This window comes from Dendropsophus ebraccatus, chromosome 1 (assembly GCF_027789765.1).
Source record: "Dendropsophus ebraccatus isolate aDenEbr1 chromosome 1, aDenEbr1.pat, whole genome shotgun sequence".
NCBI classification, from domain to species: Eukaryota; Metazoa; Chordata; class Amphibia; order Anura; family Hylidae; genus Dendropsophus; species Dendropsophus ebraccatus.
In genome coordinates this window covers 167,148,261-167,174,675 of record NC_091454.1, presented here as the reverse complement: position 1 = coordinate 167,174,675, position 26,415 = coordinate 167,148,261, and the positions used below count along the sequence as shown (strand labels likewise).

The 26,415-nt window shown below is 41.7% G+C and overlaps 1 protein-coding gene across 2 annotated transcripts; it reads right to left on the bottom strand.

The window, feature by feature from the left end:
• Positions 1 to 44: 44 nt before the first annotated feature.
• On the bottom strand, positions 45 to 25,488 carry TUBGCP4 (tubulin gamma complex component 4). 2 transcript variants are annotated; one of them, XM_069956627.1, is made up of 18 exons: positions 25,232 to 25,488; positions 24,401 to 24,529; positions 18,941 to 19,063; positions 17,965 to 18,018; positions 14,230 to 14,286; positions 13,491 to 13,570; positions 11,486 to 11,687; positions 8,812 to 8,977; positions 7,248 to 7,372; positions 4,843 to 4,893; positions 4,384 to 4,489; positions 3,698 to 3,805; positions 3,401 to 3,539; positions 2,245 to 2,422; positions 2,027 to 2,161; positions 1,826 to 1,942; positions 1,611 to 1,750; positions 45 to 180 (listed from the first exon to the last, which is right to left on the bottom strand). In XM_069956627.1, exons 1-18 carry the CDS (start codon positions 25,364 to 25,366, stop codon positions 168 to 170), a joined length of 2,058 nt encoding a protein of 685 aa, XP_069812728.1. In that variant the 5' UTR covers positions 25,367 to 25,488; the 3' UTR covers positions 45 to 167. The 2 variants fall into 2 exon arrangements, with proteins under 2 accessions (XP_069812728.1, XP_069812730.1); XM_069956629.1 differs by having other exon boundaries at positions 25,289 to 25,488.
• Positions 25,489 to 26,415: the final 927 nt, after the last annotated feature.

Genomic DNA, 26,415 nt, shown 5'->3' with positions numbered 1-26,415 from the left:
AAGAACACATACTATGTTAAAATAAAGACAACTGATCTGACAAATTGAGTAGAAACACTATCATTTATTATACATAAGAATGTACAGTAATATTTAAGTTAGTCCTTGAGTCTGTAGTTTAATTTACAACTTGAATGACGACAACAGGATCCATGACGGTCGTTGGTTCATAATCCAAAACTGAAGGATGAAAGACAAAATTAATAAAAAAAAGTTTTAATGTTCCATAGACTCAATGTGCATTAACTATATTGCTATATAAATGCATATCCATGGGGTAATAAGACAGTCAACCTTTTCAGCTTAATAGTGTATATCCCATTGATCACCACTAGATGCTGTCAGAGTACTATACTGAAGCTTCCTGCAGTTATATACTGAGCTCTTCAGATCTAGTGCTCACAGTGAAGGTGACAAAGATTACAAAGACTTGGGTTCTGCCACTATAAAAAAAAAGTTACCTTGTATAGATAACTATTCATTATTCAATCATTACGTTATGTTGGGCAGCAGATGTTTAGTTGGCTTTTACACAGATTAGACCCAGTGCTGTTAGTGCAAGTCTCTCAAATGTTTGGAAAGCCAATGTGCACTCCTAATACAGGAAACCGAATCAAAGTCCTATATGAAGCTATATACACAAATATTCTAGCACTGTTATGGAGGAACCAGGAAGGTGCTAAACAGATTAAAAAAAAAAAACCTGGGCACAATTGATTTCTAAAGATCCTTTTACATGGGGTGACGATCAGCTGTAGTAACAATAGCGTCCAGCGTAAGGCTGTGCGCGCACATTGTGGTACCACCACATTGGACCATTTGCACAAATCACAGTAAATTATTTTTTTTTTTTATGTGATTATGAAAAAATGCTGGAAAAACTCAGTGTTAACATAATGTGTGCACTCAGTCTAAACATAACCAGTAGGGATTGGCGAACCTATGCAAAAAGTCTATCGTTGTATCTATGTTATCCAGGCAGCCTTAGGGCTGAATCTAACTTCATCAGCCATGGGTAACCAAATGCAGAGCATGTTTGAGGTTCACTCATCTCTAATACCCAGTAATCAAATGATAAAATGCTTATTGCTGATGTTTTAATGGGTATAAAAAAAATAATTTCTTAGCAGCACTCCCCCTTCATGTTGTTAAGTGGTTTGTATGACTGTTGTATCAACCTCACTAGAGATGAGCAAATCTACAGTAGGAGTGAATCTAAGGCTGCTGCTTTTGAATTAAAGATTTGTTGAAATCATCTTGCTATATTTTTGACTGCACCTCATTGCGTGCAGAAATCTGCATGAAGGACCCCAAATCTGCATTCACAGGACAGGTCTGTTGTGGATCTCCTGTGTAAATTCACAACAGATTTGGCTGAAAATGAGAAGTGGACCCATCCATTGTGAAGGTACACCAATAAAAGTGTATGCACAAGACCCTACAAGCCTGCAGCTTTCTGCACACAACATACAGACATTGCTGTTTGAAATCTTAATACTTTATGAAACTAAAAATGCTATAAATGTTCTAAATACGTTGTGTTGCAAGATCCACATGTGTTAACATTCATAGGAAGTCAAATATTTTCCCAAATCTTTGTCTCATCTCACCTGCCCAATGTGCCTCCGGCTTGTGTATAGTATTTATTATAATCTAGTCGCAATAGCAGCTGTGCCAGGTCAGGGTTGATCTGATGGTTGCGAACACTCGAAAGGATTTTGAAGAGAAGTGAAGACTGGCAACTAAAACCCTACAACAGAAAAGTAGTATGGTTTTAGAAAACTTCACATAAGCAATACTGAATATTCAAATACACATGACTTACTTTAACTAAGATATCCAGCTGACCAGCGCCTCGTTCATCTAGAGGACCTAAGTTTTGGCTCACTAGAGAGCAGAAGCTGTGACACAAATCTAAGATTTCATTTAGACAATGGAAAACCTGCAAAATGAATGATGTTCGTAGTAAATGCTAAGTACAATGAGGGAACTGGTTATTAGATGTATAAGCACATACTGTACTTACAGGCTTTAATAGGATGAAGGACTGGGCCAGGAGATTACTGAGGAAGTGGTCATGAGCCAGGCGAATACTCTCAAAATCTCGCGTAGAGTTGATCTGCTCTAAGAGCTGTGAGAACTGGGATTCCAACACATCAACCTACAATGAAAACAAGGCTGTAAGGTTTATTGCTACCTCCAGCATATCATTTGGGAGCTGCAATGTTAGCCACATTTTCTCACCTGTAAGTAATATTGAAGATTGTCCACCAGAAATGCCATGTGATTCCGCAGTCGCCACTTAATGGCATCTGTGCTATTAGATTCCAGATGTTTTCTTTGCATCTGTAGAGCCCAACAGTGCTGTAGCTCTGACTGCACACGTCTGACACTAAGTAAGTACTTGAAAACCACATTGTACCTAGTAACGGAAAGGTTGGAAACCATAAATCAGGTTATCCACTTGCTTTAAAAAAGGCAGAACTAATTTCTTTTTCCTTTGGAAGATCACAGCTGCTTTTTTTTTTTAGGTCACAATGTGCTATTCTGGGAATTATATCTACAAGACCGTTGACTACACCTCTGGGATGATATGGAGCTGCACTGGATAATATTGTTAGGAAGTGAAAATATATATTTTCAAACTTTGAGAAGTGTTTACTGCATGGTTATCACCCCCACCTAATTTAGAGAGGAGGTCACTTCATGCTATGCTTACATATCAGTGTGGAGAAAACTGCAGAATTCAGAGTAAAAACAGGGAACTTTTTCGCCTTTTTCAAGTATGAATAAATAGGAATCATACATCCAGATTAAATAAACATTATCATCATAGTTACTGTTTGTTCAGAATACCCCTTTAATAATTTTCCCTACTATTCTCAAGGCGCAATCAAATAGAGATAAATCCTTTACATACCTTCCTCGTTTCCCATCACCACATCTATCATGGTGCTAGTCCCAGCTACAAAGCACAAGGACCTGCCTGCTCAGCCAAGACGACAACTGCTGCTGCCACTGATTGAGCAGTGAGGTCCCTGTGCTGACATCAAGGAAGTACACAACTGGAAAGATTTAAAAAAAAAAAAAAAAAAAAAAAAACACTGGGGGCACACATAGTGTGTTACTGCAAATCAGGAATTCAGCTGGGGGGATCCCGGTGGAGAATCAGATGAAGGTTCTGCAGGCTGGAGGTACAGCCGTGCAAAGTCCCAGACCTTTTGCACGGCTGTACCTCCAGCCTGCACAACCTACTTCTGCAGTGGGAACAAACACCATGGCAGGTAATACGTGAGGAAAATAAGTATAGGATTTGCTTTTTCTATTTAACTACACCCCAAGCATAGTTAGTAAGAAAATATTTTCATAATATATTTGGAAATTGCTACTTTCAACTCACTTTTCTAACACAGCTGGGGTGAAGAGAATGTGCAATGGCCACTGCACTTTATAGGACAGTCCTAAAGCTGCCCAGCCAGAAGTAGGAGCCTCTCTTGGAGATGCATCACGTGATGGACCTTCCCGTGGTTGAGACAAGTCTACAGATATACACACACATGGCGGGGGAAAAAAAAAACATAATAGTAATAATGGCCTGAAATAGACTCCCACGCCTCTTACACGTGGGAACAAAACCATTAACTGGTGACAAAACCATCAAGTAATAAAAGTCTAAAAAGACTAAGTAGCTGCATACCTTTCTGCTCCTTTCCATGGTAATCGATAGTTAAATGGAGCAGGGGAAGAAGGTTGTCATCATCAAGTAAAACCTTATGAGCCGAGAGCTGGAATGCTACATTTACATCTAAAGGAGAAAAAAAAAAAAAAAGGACTTGTGTAATGGTGATTGGATGTACATAAGCAATTTACAAAATCATTTTGATTGGATTACTCTTCCTAACTTTTCTGTTCTTCCTGTATGTGCTTTAAAAACACAATTCAGGACTTTGCAACAATAAATGAGCCATACTTCCATACTCCTGGGGGCTGCCATTGTCTGATGACTTCCTACTCAACCAACCACAAAGCAGAGTGGGGAAGTGCAACATCCGAAGCTAGCAGAACAGGGACCCAGTCTGGAAAATGGTAAAGCCAGAGGAGTGCAGCAGAGGATGGGCTGTGGTACATATCATAGTCTACACATCACTTGTGTCTTCTAGAACAGTGCTTCTCAATTCCAGTCCTCGGGCCTCACCCACAGGTCATGTTTTGAGGATTTCCCATACAAAGATGACCTGTGCTAATGCAACCTGATGCAATGAGTATAACTATGTCACCTGTGAAATACTAAGGAAATTTTCAAAACATGACCTGTTGGTGAGGCCTGAGGACTGGAATTGAGAAGCACTGTTCTAGAGCATTGCACTCTAGAAGAATACTCACCATGTTCTGTGACAGCAGTGGGTGGCGATTTCAGCATGTGCTGGGCTATATCTATAAAGGCTTGAAACAATTCACCTCTTCCTAGTAGGTAGAAATCTTTTATAATCTAAGAGCAAATAAAGAAATTACTTTTCAGAAATAGCATCTTAATAAACAGCAGGCTAGCCACAATATATGCACTGGGAGCGCTAATCCCACCTCCAGTGCATGATAACACCTCATTAGCACTTGGAATAAACTACAAAGGTCCTGAAAACGGCACTGAAGATCAAGGCAGGCAAATTACCTTCATCCTCAGAAGTCCCCTCACAGGGCTCCAGAAAGCATTGGTTCTCTTTCAGAGCTACTTGGATATTTGCAAAGTATGAAAGTCTGATACAGTGCTTGCACTGTATAAGAGCCACACAGATAGGACAAAAGCATATAAACGAGAAAACCAAGAACATCTTAAGCCCATACCTTTAGCTGCCCTATCAAGTCAGACTCCTCCACCATGAGCTTCCACAAGTGCTGGAATGAAGACAATACACTTTAATCACAGTCCTTATACAGAAAACCCTGTGAGCTTTTTTAAATTTCATTTATAATGCTTTAAGTATGTTCCTCTTTATGTGGTTTGCTATGAAGCCGATATCTGTACGGTGAGGTTCTGCAGCAGCATATGTATAACACAGCACTAGTGATGTCACGATACCAGAATTTTGAGTTCGATACCGATACTAACTTTTTTATTTCGATACTCAATACCAGTTTGATACTTAGTAAAGTATAAAAAAAACAAAACAAAATACAGTGGTAGAAATATAATACCCCTGCACTATTACAGTGATACCAATTTTTGGACTATTTTTATTTTATTGTGTTAAAAATAAAGTTCGTGATAGCTGATGCAGCAGAGCTGCCTTAGACAGATATCACTAAGACAGCTCTGCTGCATTCGCTATCACTAAGACAGCTCTGCTGCATCAGCTATCACTAAGACAGCTCTGCTGCATCAGCTATCACTAAGACAGCTCTGCTGCATCAGCTATCACTAAGACAGCTCTGCTACATCAGCTATCACTAAGACAGCTTTGCTACATCAGCTATCACTAAGACAGCTTTGCTACATCAGCTATCACTAAGACAGCTCTGCTACATCAGCTATCACTAAGACAGCTCTGCTGCACTAGCTATCACTAAGACAGCTCTGCTGCATCAGCTATCACTAAGACAGCTCTGCTGCATCAGCTATCACTAAGACAGCTCTGCTACATCAGCTATCACTAAGACAGCTCTGCTACATCAGCTATCACTAAGACAGCTCTGCTACATCAGCTATCACTAAGACAGCTTTGCTACATCAGCTATCACTAAGACAGCTCTGCTACATCAGCTATCACTAAGACAGCTCTGCTACATCAGCTATCACTAAGACAGCTCTGCTGCATCAGCTATCACTAAGACAGCTCTGCTGCATCAGCTATCACTAAGACAGCTCTGCTGCATCAGCTATCACTAAGACAGCTCTGCTGCATCAGCTATCACTAAGACAGCTCTGCTGCATCAGATACCTTGACTGCCCACACAGCTGCTATCTACACCAATCACCAAAATTGCTGAGGAAGAGGAGGTCACACAGGATCGCACACAGACTATAGCCAGAGCAAGGCCGACCCCCCCCCCCCTCCTTGTCACCCCCCACATCACTGATGTCTGCTCCTCACAGCCCCGCCCCCTCCAGACGTCTCTATCCTCACATGTGCTGCACATCCACCCGCCTCCTCCGGGACCTCCCGCTCTCAGTCTTCTCTCCCCAGCCGCCCAGACCTCTGCGCAGCTCCGGCTCCGCTGCATAAATCATTTCCCTGATAACAGAGTCTGGCCGAGCCGGACTCTATTATCAGAGAGACACCGGCAGCGGGGGTCTGCTACACATAGTAGCCACCCCTGCTGCATACGGAGTGGTTAGATGCCGCTGTCAGTGTGACAGACGCATCTACACAACTGCCGGCTATTTGAAAATGGCGCCGCTGGGAGCGGAGGGAGAGCCGCGCAGCGGAGGAGACCGCAGGGGGCAGGGAAAGGCATACAGAGAACACGGCCGGCGCTCAGATAGCCGCCGGCCGTGTTCTCTGCACTGTACTTTATGCACTGCACTATCATGCAGCGTAACATGAAGTATCGATACCAGGAAATCCTGGTATTGAATCGTTTTTTTGCCCGAAATATCGATAGTAGTATCGATATTTCGGTGCATCGTGCATCCCTACACAGCACTGACCTACAGTATGGACCCTTATTATAGATCCCATGGGTCCATTAGGTGTCCACTGCGCGACAGACTTGTAAACTTGGTCATTCACATCAGCACTTATCCAGCGAAAAAGCTAAAATATCTTTCTTTTAAAGCAACTGGTGTCAGAAAGTAATACTGATTTAATTTACTTCTATTTAAAAATCTTCCCATGCTTATCAGCTGATGTATGTCCTGCAGTAAATGTTTTCTTTTCAGTCTTCCTGTTTGGGATAGATGAAAGCAGAGAGCACTGTGGAACTGTCCAGAGCGGTAGCAAATCCCCATAGAAAACCTCTCCTGCTCTGGACAGTTCCTGACATGGGCAGAGGTGGCAGCAGAGAACACTGTGTCAGACTGAAAAGAAAACATTTTCTGGAGGACATACAGCAGCTGATAAGTATGGGAAGTTTTGAGATTTTTAAATAGAAATAAATTACAAATCTATATAACTTTCTGATATCAGTTGATTTGAAAGAAAAACATTTTTGCTGGATAACCCCCTTTAAGATAAGTGGTTATTGCTAACTATAGCCAATGTGTCTCTAATTTGTGTGAGGGGCCTTTATTAGAAATTCATAACAATTACCTCTGCTACAGTGCTTCTGATTCTGTCAAGGACGGACTCAAAATCTACCAGACTGAACAGAGGCTGCTGCTTCAACCTATGCAATTCTGCAGCAAATATATCTTCCTGGTTCTTCAGTATAGAACCTGTTCCAGAAACACAATAGAAGTAAACAAAGTATTTTACTTTTTACAATATGATGTATTGCAAAAACGGGGGGGAAAAAAAACACTATAAAATTTACTATAGCTGACATAGGTGATTATGATACAATGCCAAACGTGTACACTTTTGTTCCACTACTATTACAAACCCTGTGCATCAGCATATTGTGTCATCGATCTACCTTTCTGCCTATAGAATTGCCTGTCATGATCTGTAGTGTTTATTGGTACTTTTTTTTAGGTGCATGGGACTTTTATTGATTAGTAGTTACATGAAGAGGACATGAAAATCTGTATATCAGACAGCTGAAGATGGGAACCAAGAATTAAAGGGGTTATCCAGCGCTACAAAAACATGGCCACCTTTGCCCCACTCTTGTCTCCAGATTGGGTGGGGTTTGAAACTCCGTTCCATTGAAGTAAATGGAGCTTAATTGCAAACCACATCTGAACTGGAGACAAGAGTAGGGGGAAAAGTGGCCATGTTTTTCTAGCGCTGGATAACCCCTTTAATATAAGAGGCTCAGCAATGGGGGAGAACATAAAGTGCTCTTCAGCAGCCTGGGGAATACAAGATCTATCAGCAATAGATGATGGGAATTGTGGTCTCACCAAGTAAATGGGCTGTTACCAAATTCCCACCCATTATTGATGTGTCAAGGAAGAGCGTATGGGGAGCAACAGTGAGCAAAAAAAGGTAATGACCCTGTTTCTCATCTGAATGCTGAAATATCCTCTTAAGTGGTTGTTCTCTTGTTTATTGTTAAAAATCACCTGAAACTCTGTCATATGTTAATAGATATAAGGCCCAATGTAATTGCAACATTTGCCAAAAAGTGCAGCTATCTGCAACCAGCCATAGCAGAAGTCTAAGTAATGACCATGTTTTCCAGCACATGTAGTATAAAGTAATCTGATTTTACACTGAAAGAAAATGGTATTCAGTACAAAGAGGATCTGATGAACCATCTCTAGAAGCTAGGACACAGGATGGGACTAACAGTTATATGGAGAAATACAAATATATTGTACTATTACAGCATATGGCAGCACAGAAGCAATGACCCAGCACAATGCAATGATATGGAAGAGTGACTTATTACATAAAGAATAGAGATGAGCGAACCGGGTTCGAGTCGATCCGAACCCGAACGTTCGGCATTTGATTAGCTGGGGCTGCTGAACTTGGATAAAGCTCTAAGGTTGTCTGGAAAACATGGATACAGCCAATGACTGTATCCATGATTTCCACATAGCCTTAGGGCTTTATCCAAGTTCAGCAGCCACCGCTAATCAAATGCCGAACGTTCGGGTTCGGATCGACTCGAGCATGCTCCAGGTTCGCTCATCTCTAATAAAGAATTATGACATATAACTAAGGCGTAACAGAGGAAGGTCGGGGCTGTGTCTTTGTCTCCTACCTGTTCTCGTCATATTCACATTCTGATTCTCAAACATCTGAACCGATTCTCCAACAAACAAAATCTTCTCAGCGACCCTTACAGGGATATAAGATGGAAGCATCTCAACCCGCAGAGAAAACTGCTTGAGGGATGGCGCCAGCATGTTCTCTTCTTCGATAAGCCGCTGTTAGGAAACATGGACAACAATCATTTAACTTTATTCATATGGCTGTTTTTAGCAGCATTCAACAAAATGCTTTACAGCAAGCCCTATGCATATAGACACAATGTAAATCCCCAGACCCTATTCTTTGTATGGGACACATTTGTAAGCATGCTCTGTGACCTGTTAAGAGGTCATTGTACAAGGAGAGGGTGGATGAGCTGTGAAATTAATATTGTCTCCTCTATCACCTTTTGCTTTATTCTATACAGATAACTTTCTGGTGGCCTCCTGCTTATCAGCACAGACTGAACAGGAACCCTTAGGGACGAATTACATGGCCCAAACAATAATGTAAACAAGAGCCGATCTGCTACATCTGTGCTCGTTTACTGAGCCTATTACACGGCTCAGCCATTGTGCAGTAAAGGCTGCATATGTATCATTAGCGATGTCCGTCCAGCCCATACCTAGTGTACAATAATAAATAATGACCAGACTCCCTGAGAACTGCAGTGCCAGCCTCTGAAGTGACAGTCTGCTCAGCCAATCACCGGCGGTGGTGTTGGTGGTGGGCCATACTTTCTGGCGGGATGGTCCCAATCAGCCAGTCAGTGGCTGCAGTGATGTCCCGCCCCAGTCAATGACTGGCTGAGCAGGCATTCCCGAGACGAGTTTTGGTAAGACTTCTCCTTTAATATTATGTTTAGCGGCCAGAAGTTCTCAGGTTTATTTTATAACTGATAGTAAAAGAGATAAAATGATTAGATTAAATAGACAAATTCTCAAAAAATATGTTTATTAAAAGTAGTGTTATATTCCTATTAGCTTCCCTTTTGGTAATGCTAAAACATTTGCAGCCACATTCCCTGGTTCACTGAATGGAAGGGTGAGGCCTGAGGAGTGGGCCACCCTGTGATAAGATTATCATTGAGGATTAAAAGCATAAGTAAATGAAGAAGAGGGCTCAATGATTGCATCTATCCAGATAGATTTGTCAGAACGTGACATTTTATATGCTGTTACACAGTTAATATTCTTATTATTGTATATGTATCTTTCTAGGACTATTTATTTGCTGCCACCTAGTGGTCGTTCTTGGTATGTTTTGTTTCCATGTTCCTTTATGGATACACCACCCATTTCCTGTGTATGTATTACCACTTCCTGCTTCTTCTTGGTGTATTTTCCTGCATCATGGCTGCCTGCATCTACCACATGTAACAGGGCTCCTGTATCCTGCATGCTAAGCTAAGGAAAGCATCATCTTTTGACCGCATAATACTAAATCCATTCATTCTGCTGTATTCCTGTTGTTTGATGTACAGAATAAACCAGCTTTTGGATGAAAACAGTGTTGGTGAGTTCAGCTATCTGATAAGGATTGTCCTCAGTGGTTACATCTGTTTATACAGGCCAGGCATAGAGGTCTTACAAGGGATAAATCAGAGTCAGAATATTTTATATGAAATCACATACTTCTCTAAGATGGTACCCCAATGGAAAAATCACAGTGATTTCCTATCACTGTCAGACTTAAAGTGACACTGTCACCCCCTTTGTTCATTTTGACATCTCTACACAGGTGTAAAGGGTAAATTTAGTGTTTTTCATATCTTATTTCATATCATATGTCATGGTGCTTGTTCAAGTAAAAAGTGTCCTTTTATCATCTGCAGATTGTATTAAGTGGGCGTGGCCTCGCGGCACTAGCGCCACATAACCCCGCCCACAACGGCACAATTGGCCCCGCCCCCTCGCCGGCCATTGGAACAGGCTGGCCGAAAGGTCTAGACTCCACCCCCTTTACGTTGGACAACCAATGGGCGTCAAGGGGGCGGGTCCAACCGTGCCGTTGTGGGCGGGGTTATGTGGCCACGCCCACTTAATACAATCTGCAGTTGATAAAAGGACACTTTTTACTTGAACAAGCACCATGACGTATGATATGAAATAAGATATGAAAAACACTAAATTTACCCTTTACACCTGTGTAGAGATGTCAGAATGCACTAAGGGGGTGACAGTGTCACTTTAAGCTTTCACCTTTCAATTTGTCATGTGACAAATTAGAAATCAGATCAACTCAACAAAGCAGATTTTACGCATCATGTAGCTTAGAGGGAGTCTTCACAAACATCTTCAGCCAAAGCCCCAAATACATTGACAGCCAGAATGTCCCCATGGCAGTAACAGACACATCCCCATTGATAGCGACAGTACTTAATAGCAATGACCGTCAAATCCCTTCATATCATGCAGCCACAGTCATACAAGATATGCTGATAACAAGAGTGTGATATCAGTGGCCTTTACAGCTATAAGTAGTCAACTTCCATTAAGACATCAAACCATAACATTTATACGTCCCATAACCCGGCATTCTTTTTCTCTAGCAGGAAGTGATATATGGGAATCCACAGCACTAGAGGAGGATATGGAGCCATCATGGTCATTCAGCACTAACAAGCACAATGTTGTCTGAAGTCGACTAAATAGGCATATCTACTATAATGTGTGATTTCTTACCAAGTCTTGCAACTCTCGTAGTTGTTTCCCAGTGAGACCCCCGATACCCAAGTCATCATCTTCTTCTTCAGACTGGGCAGAAGCATTTCCAGAAGATGGCCCTTGTTTGACAAAAAACTCCTCATACTGGTCCAAGAGAAGTCCATGAAGCATCCAAGCTGAAAGCTGCTTGTACATGACGCCATGACACACAGCTAGGATCCTGAGGACACACAAGGGACAATACACAATGCAACATGGTATACCTCCCTGCAGACCTAAGCAACAGAAAAATAAAATCATCATCATGCATTAAAGGAGGACTCTGGACAAATCTAGACAAGGGGTAGGGGAAACATAATAAAGAATCTATACTTACCCTTCCTTGTGCCCCCGCTGCGCAGCATCACCAGCTCACCAACTACTGCCAGGCTCCTGTTTCTCCCAACTTCCTGCATCACCCCTCCTGGCTCAGAAATATCCGCTCAGCCAGTCAGGTCAGTGACTGGGAAAGGACACCTCAGCAGTCACTTACTGAGCGGGTACTTTCCACCAGGACCTGACGATGCAGGAAGTTGGGAGAAACAGAAGCCCGATGGCAGTCAAGGTGCTGCGCTGCAGGGGCACAGGGACGGGTAAGTATAGATTCTTTATTAGGTTTTCCCCACCCCCTGCCTGGGCTGGATTTTTAGATTTGGACGGGGTTTCCCTTTAATGGAAATAATGATATTTTAGTGTATTATCTATAAAAAGGATAGACTTCGTATTCAAAGGGGTTATCTAGTTTAGACATCTACAATATTTTCAGACATCCTATGAGTGAGCCAGAGTGCAGAGCACACTTTTCTCTGGAGGACTGATCCTGTTCTACATTACACAGACAACCCAATGACTTATAGGCACTGGGTAATGCTTATTTTCCCTTGTGAAACTAAACTTTTACTTCCAATACTTCCCACAAACTACAGATGATATGAAGGGACGGGGTCCAAGCAGGTGAACACTTTGTGATGGGCTTATTGTCAAGAGACCCCTGTAACAAGTAGGGGTTATGTGAAGTAGAAAATACCTTTTACTGCTCTCTTCAGTTTATTATTTGCACATTGTGACTCTTGGGGTTTGCCCCCATGAACCTTGTATACAATTAGCTTAAAGGGGTTGGAACACTTATCAACAGCATAGGTCACTATCTGCTATGGATTCCGTCATCTCTGTCATTCTTTAGACCCGTGACGGTGAACCTATGACATGCGTGTCAGCACTGACACGCGTAGCCATAGTCGCTGACACGCGGCCGCATACAGAAAAGTATGCGACCGCATGCAAGCTCTAAAGCAACCGTGCGGCCTGACCCCACCATGTATTCCCCACCCCACATACCGCCCGGATGCAGCTACTGTGACGTCACCCGGCACAGTAGCTGCATATGGCCGGCCGTAGCGGTGCCGCCCTCCAGCCCAGTCTTGCTACTGCCTCCAGCCTGCATCCTGGACAGCAGCAGTATTGTACAGTAAGTGTGTGTGGGGAGAAATGCGGGTTGGGGGATGGGTCAGTGTGTGTGTGTGTGTGTGTGTGTGTGTGTGTGTGTGTAAGGGTCAGGTAGGGTAGTGTATGGGGAGGGATGGGGGTCAGGTGGGGTAGTGTGTGTGTGTGTTGTAGTTTACTTCACACAATAATTATTTTTGGGTTTATTAAGTACAGTTATATATTACAAATACATATTTGTTATTTAAACTATAAATATCACGAAATTATGGTGTTTCTTCTCGAAATGACACACCATCTGAGTTATACTTGTTTTTTTGCCAAATGCTGACACACCAAGCTCAAAAGGTTGCCCATCACTGCTTTAGACAGTTCTGCACATGGATGACCGTCTCTCTATTCAAACAGGGGGTTGAGCACTGTGATTGGTGGGGGTCTCAGTGATCACACATTGATCATGTATTCTGAGGATCAGAGATAAATGTTGTACATGTTGGGAACATGTATTACATTATGATTTAAAAGTGAATAGTTTACTTACTTTTCCAATGCACTGCGGACTGGAGGAAGCCCCCCGCAGCTGTGCTTGTAAACAGTTTCCAAAAGTTGGCAGCCATGAATCTAACAAAACAAAAAGACCTCTAGTTATGACAGAATGTCCAAGATCAGTATATACAGTATATAGTTACATTAATGCTCTCTAGCAATGTTGTCACGCCAGTGGCACCACATGTAATAGGTAAGTACATCTACAAGTACAAGTATATGTCAGACACGTGTGAACCCAGCCTAAATACAGTTTTCTGCACTTTTGTATACAGTAGAAAAAGCGGCATGCCTATAGATACATGATTACAAGCTGCAATAGTAGCATCGCCCCTGTTCTCTGATAGCTTCTCCTGAAATGCTCAGGGGTGGTCCCTGGGTTCTGACCTTTGAACCACTAGTGTAACATGTTCCCTACAGCATTCCTGAGCTTTGTACTTCTGCAGGAACCACAGTCTTACTTACAGTGAATATTGACCTTACAGAAAGGTTACACAGACATGACATTTCATACTGTGTTTTATCTCTGAATTATCTTGACATACAAGAGGGAAGAACTTACTGACAAGACCCTAAGTAAGAGCAGCAGACGCATTTTAAGAGATTTCAAATACAATGTAGAGACGTCTAAGCAAAATGTCCTCCGATTCCCTCTCCCTAGACTATCTGAAGCAGAAGGAAAGTAACATCCATCATTCTGTGGGGAGAAAGTGCATTATTAGCATACAGCATACCTTCTGGCTCTTGATCTGTTCCACCACAATCATCACTGATGGAAAGAGGAGATGAAACTGAGAAACAGAAAACAAACTTGTTTAATGCATGAAATGTAACCGCTCCATAATAACTGATCACTTTTTCTTACATATAGTGGCATTTCTGTTTTGTTGTGGCACACATTTTTTTTTTTGGCAACAGAACTTGCAGTCAAGAATTATCTACTGTGTAACTAATAATAATAAAGCTGTGAGTCTGTTATAGATAGAGGAGGCTGATCAAAAGTGAGTAAGCGGGAAGATAGTTCACATGCAACAAGCAGTACGGCTGCACTTCTGTACAAGTAACCGGCACAAAAAAACAAAAACATTGCAACGTCAATTATAAAACCTGAACAAATTACTGCTCTATCGTCTGATTTATTTGCTACCATAGAACCATACGGATGTTTTAGATGCCTATAGAGCTAGATTAGGACAAAGAACACATTATGGTCAAGTATGTTGAGAAAAGCAACAGGACCCTTTGTTTTCCCTATTAGCAGATTCAGGGAGAAGTTTTCAGGCTTATAGATGGGGGGGATTTCTACTAGAAACTGTCAGTAAAAACTCCAGTGTAGTCACTCATCACACCACTTTTTAGTGTAACTAGGAGATCGGCATTCTGGTACTTAGCAGCTTGGGCCCATACATTATATTATAGGAATATTCTGCACCAATATAATAGCACCACCCATTTCTATCTCTCTTGTTGTTATTCTCAGCCACACCAGTTTCCGGGCACAATTTGAGCCAAGATTCTGGCACAGTTTGCTTAGTAAATCTCCCTCAGTACTAGCCCAGATTTACCGAACAGAAAGGCAACACTTTTTTTAGGATTTCTTTCTTTCTTAGAATTTCTTTTTGGCGTGTTCTGATTGTGCCCTAAACATTTCTCAAGTGTTTATATCAGGGTTTTCATAAATTTTCCACTGTGACCGACAAAGCAGAATACAAACCCAAAAAAAGGGAAGGTGACCTTGTATTTCCAGATGTCCTGACATATATACTAAGGGCTTTCCGACAGTTTCGGTCCATCAACTGACTTTAAAGTGGTCGATTTTCACATAAGTGACATGATTGGCGCAAGAAGAAAAATTTTATACCCACAAAGATTCCTAAATCACTTCCCACTAAAACTTAGCTTGTAATATCTTTCTGTTAAAATCTAATAATATAGTGCACATAGTGAATGTAAAACCACAACCGCTTGATGGCGCTGTTGCACCAGTGAAATGAATGTATCATATAGTATCTATTCTCAGAGTGTGCTGTAAAACCACCCAGAGATAGAGGGCATGTGTGATAGCATATAGATGTATTCACTATTCAAGGGGATGGCTGCAGTCCATCAATCCTCATACATTTACAAATGGCCACCTACTTGGGCGTAACTAGGATTCATGGGGCCCCATAGCAAAAAAAAACTGTATGGGGCCCCCTGTACGTCCCCACCCCCATAGATAGCCAACTCTCAAACACACAATGACGCACATACACACACACACACAGGCACCATTTACATATATACAAATACACCACTGACATATACACATTTACACTGTAATGTGATTACACTGGTGATATACACCATGAATAGACCATATACAGGGAAATTATACCCCAGTGTATTAAGAACCAGAAATAACATCTGCAGCATTTTCTTTTAGTGGTGGGTTCTTTTATTAGAGCCCAGCATTAAGTGAAACTACTGCAGAACATCTCTGGGAGCAAACCTGTCAATCACACACACACACACTAGTGTTACAGACACTACAGTATATACATATATAGCCACAAATACATGCACACACTTACATATACCCACAGATACATACATACACTCTCTGACATATATACACATAGACACATATGTACACACACTGACAGACATATACACAGATACACATATGCACACACTGACACACATACACAGCACTTTCAGCTCCCAGGGTAGACACTAGAATGAAGTGTCCAGAAGGAGGTGTAAAGGACCTTTGATGACATCATGCCCATCCTTACACAGAGGTATTGAGGACCTTTGGGTCATGTGATAAGGTCCTTCATCCTTCTTCTGTGCCGTGCAAGACCTGAAAGGTCCTGCTCCTCTGTCCCTCTCCTTCTGATGTGCAGCCCACTCTACCAGCACTACAGTAAACAGGCTGAAGAGGGAGGTGGGATGCGGTGGTCGGCTGTCAGTGGCATACCTAACATGAAGGCAGAGCAGGGCTTTCTGGGGCCCCCTTCTTGCAAGGGCCCTCATAGCAGTCACCTCCCCTGCCTTCATGGTAGCTACACCACTGGCCACCTAGTGGAGCAAGTTAAATCTATATATCATTCATCCCAAAACTAGTTTCCCTCCTGCACCTGAGGATGCTTTGGTGCAGGAGCGAAATTAGATGTGGGATGAATGATATATACAGTAGTTGCACTATATTTTCTGATTTTAACAAAAACATATTAAAAGCTACATTTTAACCCCTTCACATTAGCAATACGTACATATACGTTCCTACTGCTGATACCCCATGCAGCAGGAATGTATATGTACGTTCCTGACTGTCAGAGGGGTTTGATGTGTGTGGGACTACTGCAGTTAGAGTGGTCCTGCGCACATCAGTGTCCCGGGAGCCAAGAAAAATTAAAGGCAGCTGCAATCCCGCAGCTGCCTGTCATTAACCCATTAATGTCGCGATCTATAGCGATCGTGGTGCTTAAGGTAGTCAGTGACAGGACAAGCCCCTGTCACTGACTGATTGGGGGTCCTGATCGCTTGTACCGACAGACAGGGATAACTTATTTACCTCTGCTCTGTTGGATCAGCCATCTGTGCATAGAGTCTGCTCTCAGGCAGGCTCTATGCACAGATCACCGATAACACTGATCTATGCTATGCTACAGCATAGCATAGATCAGTATATGCAGTCTATTGATTGCATGTTTTAAAGTAAATAAAAGTGCTTAAAATTTTTTTTAAAAAAGTGTAGTAAAAAAGTTTTTGAAAGTATTTAAAAAAAAAAAAAAAAAACCTTATAACCCCCCCCCCTCCCCCAATAAAAGTTTAATATACCTCCTTGCCAATTATAAAAATAAAAAATACTAAAAAAATAAACATATTATATATCGTAGCATGTGGAATTGTCCGATTTATTAAAATATAACATTATTGTTCCTGCACGGTGCATGGCGTAAAAAAAAAACAAGCTAGGATTGCTGATTTTTTTAAATTATACATCAGAAAAAAAATAATAAAAAGCAATCAAAATTATTTTTTTCACACCAATATGATATTAAAAACTGGAGGTCATGCTGCAAAAAATTACACCTCAACCAGCCCTGTAGGTGGAAAATAAGAGCACTATGGCTCTTAGAAGGCGGGGAGGATCATTGTATTAATTTGAACTGGACATCCGGGCTTCAGTGGGCTCGATCATGAAGGGGTTACTGAAAAGTGACTTAAGGTCCTTTGTGGGTATTTATTTATTTTTTTATAAAGAATATTTCAAGCCTTCCCACATATGTAAGATACTAATTGTCTGAAATGGTGCACAATGTGTCTCAGTGTCTCAAATGGTGCACAATGCGGAAGTAAAAGACCAAAGACACATAATAGATGAGAAACTAAACCCTATAGTAGATGTGGGTCGGTGTTCTGCTTTGTATATAATGTTACTGTCAGATTGCACAAGTCATCTTGTTATGTTATGAACTCACCTGATCAAGGGAATAGTTAATGTGCGATATTGAGAGATGTGGATCGGCCAAGAACTGAATAAAAAACAAAAAAAATAAGAATATTTCTCTGAGGGTTACAACAATCTATAAGATAATACAGACAGAGGTAAAAGGATAAGTATCTTGTTACCTCCAGCTCACTGACCTTCCCCAAGAGAGAGGCACTAAATATTTCCCCGCTGAGTAACAATATTCCCCTCAGCATTTTAGGGAGTACTTTTAGCTTATGAAAGTATATTGCTTGCAATAATTCAGTTTAATAGTACATAGCTATATGTGACCTAGAAAGCTTCCTATTTATGAATAAGATATTGCCTGAACAATGTCCACATGCATGTAAGTGGAGGGCTTTGAACACTATAGAAAAAGTTTTTAAAACTAGGGAAAGGCATAAGTGACACAGTACGTATATGTAATATACTTACTAATCAGCCGTACAAATATTGTGTAAGCCCCCTCATGCCACCAAAATATGCCAAGTGCATTGCTTAGAGATGGCATCAGGATGCACTATGGGAAGAAGGCCATCTGGTAGGGACGCTGCAATATTCTACCGGGCATGTGGATGTGGATTTACTAAGCATTATTACAGGCCAAGTACAGTTCATAGCGACAGTGTTCTCTTACGGCAGTGGCCTCTTTTGGCAGATAATGCTCCTTGTTTAGTGCAAAAATATAATACAAAATGAGGCAAGTTCAGGTCACCACAGATCTCAGTGTCCTCGGCCTGCACGGACCCCCATCAAGCAGCATAACATCCAGCAAAAGGTCCAGCCTTATTTTTGTGTGCCCCTACACACACACACACACACACACACACACACACACACACACACACACACACACACCTACTACATAGAAAGCCACTAATCCTCTTGTATATTTTGGGGACATTGGAGGAATGAGTGGACCCCCATATAAACAACTGGTCACACTCAAACCTGCTTCCTCTTACCTCTTGCTCCAAGTCTAATAAAGCTTGTCTGTAAGGCTGAAGGATAGACTCCAATCCTCTGCAAAAAGCCCTCAAGTAGATTCCATGTAGACCTGCCTGCCCAGGCTGGGATGGGTGGTGATCCTGGGAAATAAGAACTGTTATCTACTAATATTTATAGGAAGGAGAATGTATATCTCACATGTACATAACATTAAAATTCTTTATACTAGAACCCATGTGAATGGAAATAAGGGATACATCTGCCAATATTTTTTGTATAACTACAAAAGCAGTATATAAGTAGTATGCAGATAGATCTACAATACATATGGATTCTCTCTTGAACTATATCCTGCTGTTTAGTGATAGGGGAGCCATAGCAGATGCCACCATCTGTTCACATAGTTACTAAGGAGAACAGAATAAGCCTGTCACCAACTCTTTTCCATAAATAAGTGATGGTGTTAACCTCCACCTGACACATTGCACATTTTCGAAGAACATTGACAAGGAACTCAGCAATACAGACCACTGGGATGTGACTGATGTTTTGGGATTATTATACTATCCCAGTTTTCTGTAAGAATTACTTTTAAATCATACTGTACATGTCCTTTCATATGACTTTGTAGGAAAAGCTGTTGCCTGTGTACATGAGGATTAGCAGTATTCCTGGTCATTTTCACCAGTTTTCTTGCATGAAATTGTCAGTTTTCTTCTACCTCAGCTTCAGACTGGGCAGAGACTAGCTTCTCTGATGTCTCCCACATACAGTACACAGAGAAGAATAGGACCCTGCTCTCCCACTACTCTATAGCACACCATCAGAAGCAGCAGCATGGAGGACATTATGGAGCAGAATTGAGCTGGGGCAGCAGTATCTGTGTTTATCATTGCACCTTACTCCTCCTCCTCCCATCTCCATAGGCTTTATTGTAGGCAGCATGTAACCTACATTTTGGGTAAACTCATTGAAAACAGGAGATCAGTCTGGTTTTAAGGTTGGATTTTTGTAATTAATGTTCAGTACTGGAGACAGGGAGAAATAAAAAATAAAAAAAATATCTATTAAGATATAAAAAGTTTATTATATATGCCTGTACTACAGTTTATGCAAAGTTTGCACTATTTAAGAGGGTAACTGAAGTGCATGAAGTTCTTAAAATTAATTGCCAAAAAGAGAAAGTATTATTCGGTATTATTCCCTTTTTGGCAATTAATTCTAAATGTCAGAACAAAAACTAAACTAAACATTGCTGCGCTCCCCACATGTCACTCCTCATTCTCAATAACAATACTTGTCATGATCTTAAAAATAGGTTTCCGAAATTAGCTGCTGTCATACATTCTGCTTCTGAATGTAACTCCAGGTACTTTGTCAGAGTTAATTTAAGATTTACAAGGTCTATTGTTTAAATCACAGCTGGCAAACCTGTGGCACACACCCATCTCATGGCCAGGCTGCTATAAAAAGTCAGATATGTGCCACTGTACTCCTTCAGGCCTCAAACCTGTCCTCCTGTGAGGTAAGTCCCAGCCAGTGCTAGAATAGGCCTGCATGTTTTTTTTTTAATTGTACCTACTAGAGATGAGCGAACCTCGAGCATGCTCAAGTCGATCCGAACCTTCGGCATTTGATTAGCGGTGGCTGCTGAACTTGGATAAAGCCCTAAGGCTATGTGGAAATCATGGATATAGTCATTGGCTGTATCCATGTTTTCCAGACAACCTTATAGCTTTAGCCAACTTCAGCAGCCCCAGCTAATCAAATACTGAACGTTCAGGTTCGGATGGACTTGAGCATGCTCAAGGTTTGCTCATCTCTAGTACCTACCAACCATGCACCTTCACACTCTTAGGGACCACACTACTCTGTATACAGCCGGAATGTTACACTTGTGTCGTGCAATAAACCAGCAGGATTTGTACTACTGCTTAACCTGATGTTGTCGCGGTCTACTCTATACATGTTAATAGGGGTAATATGGACGGAAGTCCCTAAGCTCATGCGAAAGTGAGGTTGTCTACAACACCTCCCACCACAATTTTTTTTTGCTAGGGCCATGGTGTCCGCATGTCCTAGTAGGGTAAATGTAGAGAAAATGCGTACAGGTGGCTAAACCAAAAGATAGACAACTTTGCACAAAGTTGCAGAAAACGCCAGCTAAAATGATAGGAAACAATGTTTGAAGCTTTAAAATGATTATTATAACACAGCAAGTCATACATATAATTGCATGTATCCAGTGAGAATCTACAGTATATGGCCTCCTATACACCATCACTATAACACCACTATACTAGATAGAAAAATAATAGTTCTTGTGCCAATAGTCTATCTAAGCCTCTCTGCACCACTTGCTACATCACATAAAATTCTGTTTTTACCCTCTGTAAATGGGAGATAGCAATCTCTAGGGGTCTCCTGTTCCTGCAATGTATGGGCACTTGTTGACATGCAAGACCAACCAGTAGCTTCTAGGTTATTTACCATCACTAGGAGTCTCAGAGTTATATTAAGAAAGTGAGCTCCAGAAGGGAAAAATAATTGGCTGGAGTTTGCCTTTTTAAGCCAGGTTCACACTATGTATAACACCGGCCGTTCTGTAATTCGTCCGGGTCACAGAACAGCCAGTATTACTGAAGATCATCCCTGCAGTACCGGCCGGATGATCTTCACTTCTGCTGAATTCGGATGCGGGCGCGAATTCACTGCTGCACACAATGGAGCGTGCGGCTGGAGCCGCTCGCTCCATTGTGTGAACTGACAGGTTCTCTGCAGCCGCTATTCACTAAATAGCGGCCACAGAAAACTGACATGTCAAGTTTTTTGCGTGGCCACTAGCGATCCCTGACGCTAGTGTAAACTATGTGTATATAGTCCAGGTGTGATTCCATAGACGGCAGCACAATGTTTCATATTAATCACAGCTGTTGTTGCAAATCGGCAACAACGGTCGTAATATGAACCTTACGTAGTGTGAACATAGCCTAAGTGTTTATAGTAGTTTCAAGATTATATAGAAAAATGTCAGCAATCTTTCCCAGGATTTCTGGCATTTTTCTATGTTTATGGACTTGGTGGAACTACACTAGTTGTGCACCTGGCGGTGAGAGGGCACCTGCATATAAGGTGAACTGAAACAATTATTATATTTTTAGTCTCCACATAATCACTTACCACTTACTTGGCTAAAAGGCGATGGTTATAGTTTGTTGTCTAGGGTTAGTTTGTTGTCTAGGGTTAAAATCTGTAGTTCAACTTCAGCTTGCTGTTTACACATGCTCATTTGCAGCATTAGGAGCTATAGGAGGGTGAGCGTTTGCTTTTAAGTGTGCCCTCCCATCTGTGGAATGTCTCTGTACACTTTTTCCAAGGGTTTTTTTTGTCCAAACTCTGGGATAGCCCTTTAATTTTATGTCTATTAGAAAATTGTATACTCCTTTCCATATAGACAAGAAATGGTTTATCGACCCTTTATCACTTCAACCGAGTTATTTGAAGCATTTCTGTTAAAAATAAATAAATACTTATGACGCATCCCAGGGACATGTTAAAAGTTTTGATTTGTCAGGGTTTCACTGCTGTGACCCCGACAGACAAATATGATCAGGGACCAGTAGCACACTTTGCTTTCCTGACGTCCCTACCAGTGGCCCCATAGACTTAGCGCCCTATTACATGGGACGAATATCATGCGAAAAACTATTATATTGTTCGAATTTAAATGATAATCTTTCCATGTGTATGCGGGTAATAATTGAAAAATCGTTCACGTGTCGTTGATTGCATCTTTTAAAGGAGAAGTCGGACAAAGAATGTTTATTAAAGTGTTTTATTGCCCCCCAAAAGTTATACAAATTTCCAATATACACTTATTATGGGAAATGCATATAAAATGCTTTTTTCCCTGCACTTACTACTGCATCAAGGCTTCACTTCCTGGATAAAATGGTGATGTCACGACCCGACTCCCAGAGCTGTGCGGGCTGTGGCTGCTGGAGAGGATGATGGCAGAGGGGTGGTCAGTGTCCCTCCAGTGCCCTGTGTCCCTCAGTGTCCCCCTGCCATCATCCTCTCCAGCAGCCACAGCCCGCACAGCTCTGGGAGTCAGGTCGTGACATCACCATTTTATCCAGGAAGTGAAGCCTTGATGCAGTAGTAAGTGCAGGGAAAAAAAGCACTTTATAAGCATTTACTGTAATAATTGTATATTGGAAGTGTATATTGGTAAATATTTTATCTTTTTGGGGGCATCACAATACAAAATTTTTCGCCAGACTTCTCTTTTAAGCTGACCACAAAATCATAGTTAATGGTTCTCTAATCTTCTTTGTATGTACACATTGTTCTTTCTTTTGCTGGGATCAGAAGGAGTAAATGATTGTAGTAATGATAACTAACGACTATCATTCTGTGTGTTATGGTGAATGATTTCAGGTTGTTCCCAAAAACATTCGTTTTCATTCGTTTATGGGTGAAAAGGAAAAATTGCTTTGTCTAGTAGGATCCTTATAATGGAGCCACCAGGGCAGAGATCACTGCGAGCAAAGGAGTGAAATGCACTATCATTCTCCAGAATGGTTAGGGGTCCAGCAGTGAGCCACTGACCGATCAAAACTTTTGATAAAAATTTTAAATGACAGTGTCAATGTAAAAATTTTTTAATGACAGCGCACATTTAGGGTTTATGCTTTGAAGACGGCTCAGGCCTCTTCTACAATAAAGTCTAAGCAGTCTCCACATTGTGCATAACCAATCTGCTCCGTTAGCTGACAAATGCTATCACAATGTAGAGGGGGACCCGGACTTCAGCCCTCCAAGAACACTAATGGGGGACATTAGCACCTGCAAAAGCAGAATATCCTACTTGGAGCCCAAACAGTCCAAGGCAGCAAATTATAAACAATGTTTACATAATAAAAGAACAGATTAAATCCTGTCAAAAATTTGACAATCCTTTAAAGGGGCTCTCCAGAACTTAGATATTCATGGCTATAGGCCATCAATGTTTGTGTAAGCAATATAGGAGATACAGCAGCCCTTAATGTCAGGCACATTGACATGTTAGCAATGCAACTTGTCCCATTCAAGTAGGTAGAGAGACTGGCAGGTACAGCTGCTCATCCAAGCAGGCCACTATGAGTAATGGAGGTGACACAATCCCCTAATGAGCGCTGCAGCCCCTTCACTGTGCTAATCTGCAGGGGTCCCGGAAGTCACATCTGCACTGATCATGGATAGCCTATCATCAATGCGAGGCTATGTTCACTTTGCATTTGTAGTGTACAGCCAGCAGTATTTTGTTTTTTTAAAGAAAAGTTTTGCTTGTAGGGCTTCCCTATACAGTTGGCGCTGTGTGTGTATGGATATCTAAACACACACGGCATTTGCACTAATTGTAAAACGACAAAGTGACCAGAGCCTAAGGAAGAGATGTCGCAGCTCAGTCCACATTCAGAAGCCAGCACACTTACCTGCGGCTGAACATGGCCGGTGTACTGCTCAATGAACTCTGTGAAGCGAATGTAGTCTGTCCCCAGCTTACAGAGACGGTTCAGGACACTGGTTTCACCAGGATGAAGAAATGGCAGATCTTGGGATACCTGCAAAACAAAGTCACAGCCATGTTACTCTTATTTAGGATCATGTATTCAATTGTCCTTGACAGCAAAACTACACAATAAAGCTGACAGGACATTTTGCTGGGTCCCGGGGTGTACAGAGTACATTATAGAACTAGACATTTTGTATATTTGTTACTACATCTAGTCTGGGGGGTCTATAGCGCCCCTGCTGGTATGGGGTGGTGTTGGTACAGGACAGGCATTCCTGATCCAGTCATGTAGGAGGATGGCGGAGGGTGAGCCACGTATTGACTGACAGTGACAGCTCCATATCCTCTGTAAAAGCAGCAGCCCAGATACCTATATATAACCTATAGTATACAGTATATACACCTATATACAACCTACAGTATATTCACCTATACATAATCTACACCTATATACAACCTATAGTATACAGTATATACACCTATATACAACCTACAGTATATTCACCTATACATAATCTACACCTATATACAACCTATAGTATACAGTATATATACACACACACATATATATATATATATTATATATATATAATTTTCTACATTATACAGTATATACACCTATATACAACCTACAGTATATACACCTGTATAAAACCTATAGTATACAGTATATACACCTACATATAACCTATAGTACAAAGTATATACACCTATAGTATACACATATATATATATATATACACACACACACTGTATGCATTAGAGGTGGGCTCCATCCCCATCTCCAGCTGCCCCAGCTATACACCACCTGCAGGCCTGTCCGCTTGTTCCAGGTAAAGATGCTGCCGGGATAGCCGCTCAGGGCCAGGAGAAGCTCGTGAATCATCCCCACGGGATCCCGGGAATCACGATACAGCGATATATCCTGTAATGTTTACATCGGTCCCTGCCGCCACCACAGCCCGCCAGCCCTGAGCTTCAAAACGGAGCGGACTACAATTCCCGACATGCTTTGCGCACCAGTCATCACAGCGTGGCCGCTGATTGGCTGAATCCTGCTTCCCATCATTCTTTGCTTTGTTTTCAGCATTCCAAGCGTCAATTGCCGTATATACAGCTACCGTATTTATTCGGAGTGTCTGTACCTTATAGAAAACTTTTTATATACTTTTTATGTCATCAGTCATCACTTTATCCCCTGATTATTGAAATTACACAAATATAAGGGGAAACAATGTCGGCAACACGTTCACTAGAGGGTGAGCAGCACCGGTATTTTGGCGTTATAAAAGGGCGCACATTTTTCGCAGGCTACATCTAAAGCAGAAATCAGCGATTTTTTTTTTTTATGCCAATTTTGTGGCATAAGTATTGATAAGTCTCCCCTCATGTGTAAGCTGGGAGGTACAGCACAGTCTATGGATAATCGCGTCTCAGTTTGCCAATAGACTCAGCGGAGCGCTAAAATGATATAAGTTAAGGTGTTATCCTAGTGCAGGGGTACTCAACAACTTGTAGTGAAGGTCCACTTACCGGGGTCTATTGTCAGGTGAAGGTCCGAGCTGAACATCAGTAAGAAACGTGTTTTGTTACTTTTCACAAATGTTGTTGAACTATTTACATACAGAATTGATGCTTACGGCCCTGTTCACACTGAGCAAGAACGTCAGAAATCCCGCCTGGCTCAGTGTCTCACTGTGAGTGAAGGAGAGGGCGCGCGCGTGTCCACTTCCTCCCCTCTCCGATCAAAGAAATTACATGTGGCGCGCGCCCTCTCCTGACTGTCATGACCGATAAAGACCATCTCCTAGAGGACCCGCCTGGACCTGAGAGACGCTGCTATTGCAGATACAGGGATTATGCAGAAACATGGTGTAAAGTGAAACTGGCCCAGTTGCCCCTAGCAACCAATCAGATTCCACCTTTCATTTTCCA

What these genes read in the sequence shown, in the direction of transcription:
- TUBGCP4 (XM_069956627.1), bottom strand. Translation starts at nt 25,366, where the DNA reads ATGATTCACGAGCTTCTCCTGGCCCTGAGCGGCTATCCCGGCAGCATC. An exon ending in GCCCACCTCTAATGCATACA is followed by an intron (nt 24,530 to 25,231) that starts GTGTGTGTGTGT and finishes TTTGTTTTGCAG; the next exon opens with GTATCCCAAGATCTGCCATT. An exon ending in ACCCCAGCTGTGTTAGAAAA is followed by an intron (nt 2,423 to 3,400) that starts GTGAGTTGAAAG and finishes TTCCGTTACTAG; the next exon opens with GTACAATGTGGTTTTCAAGT.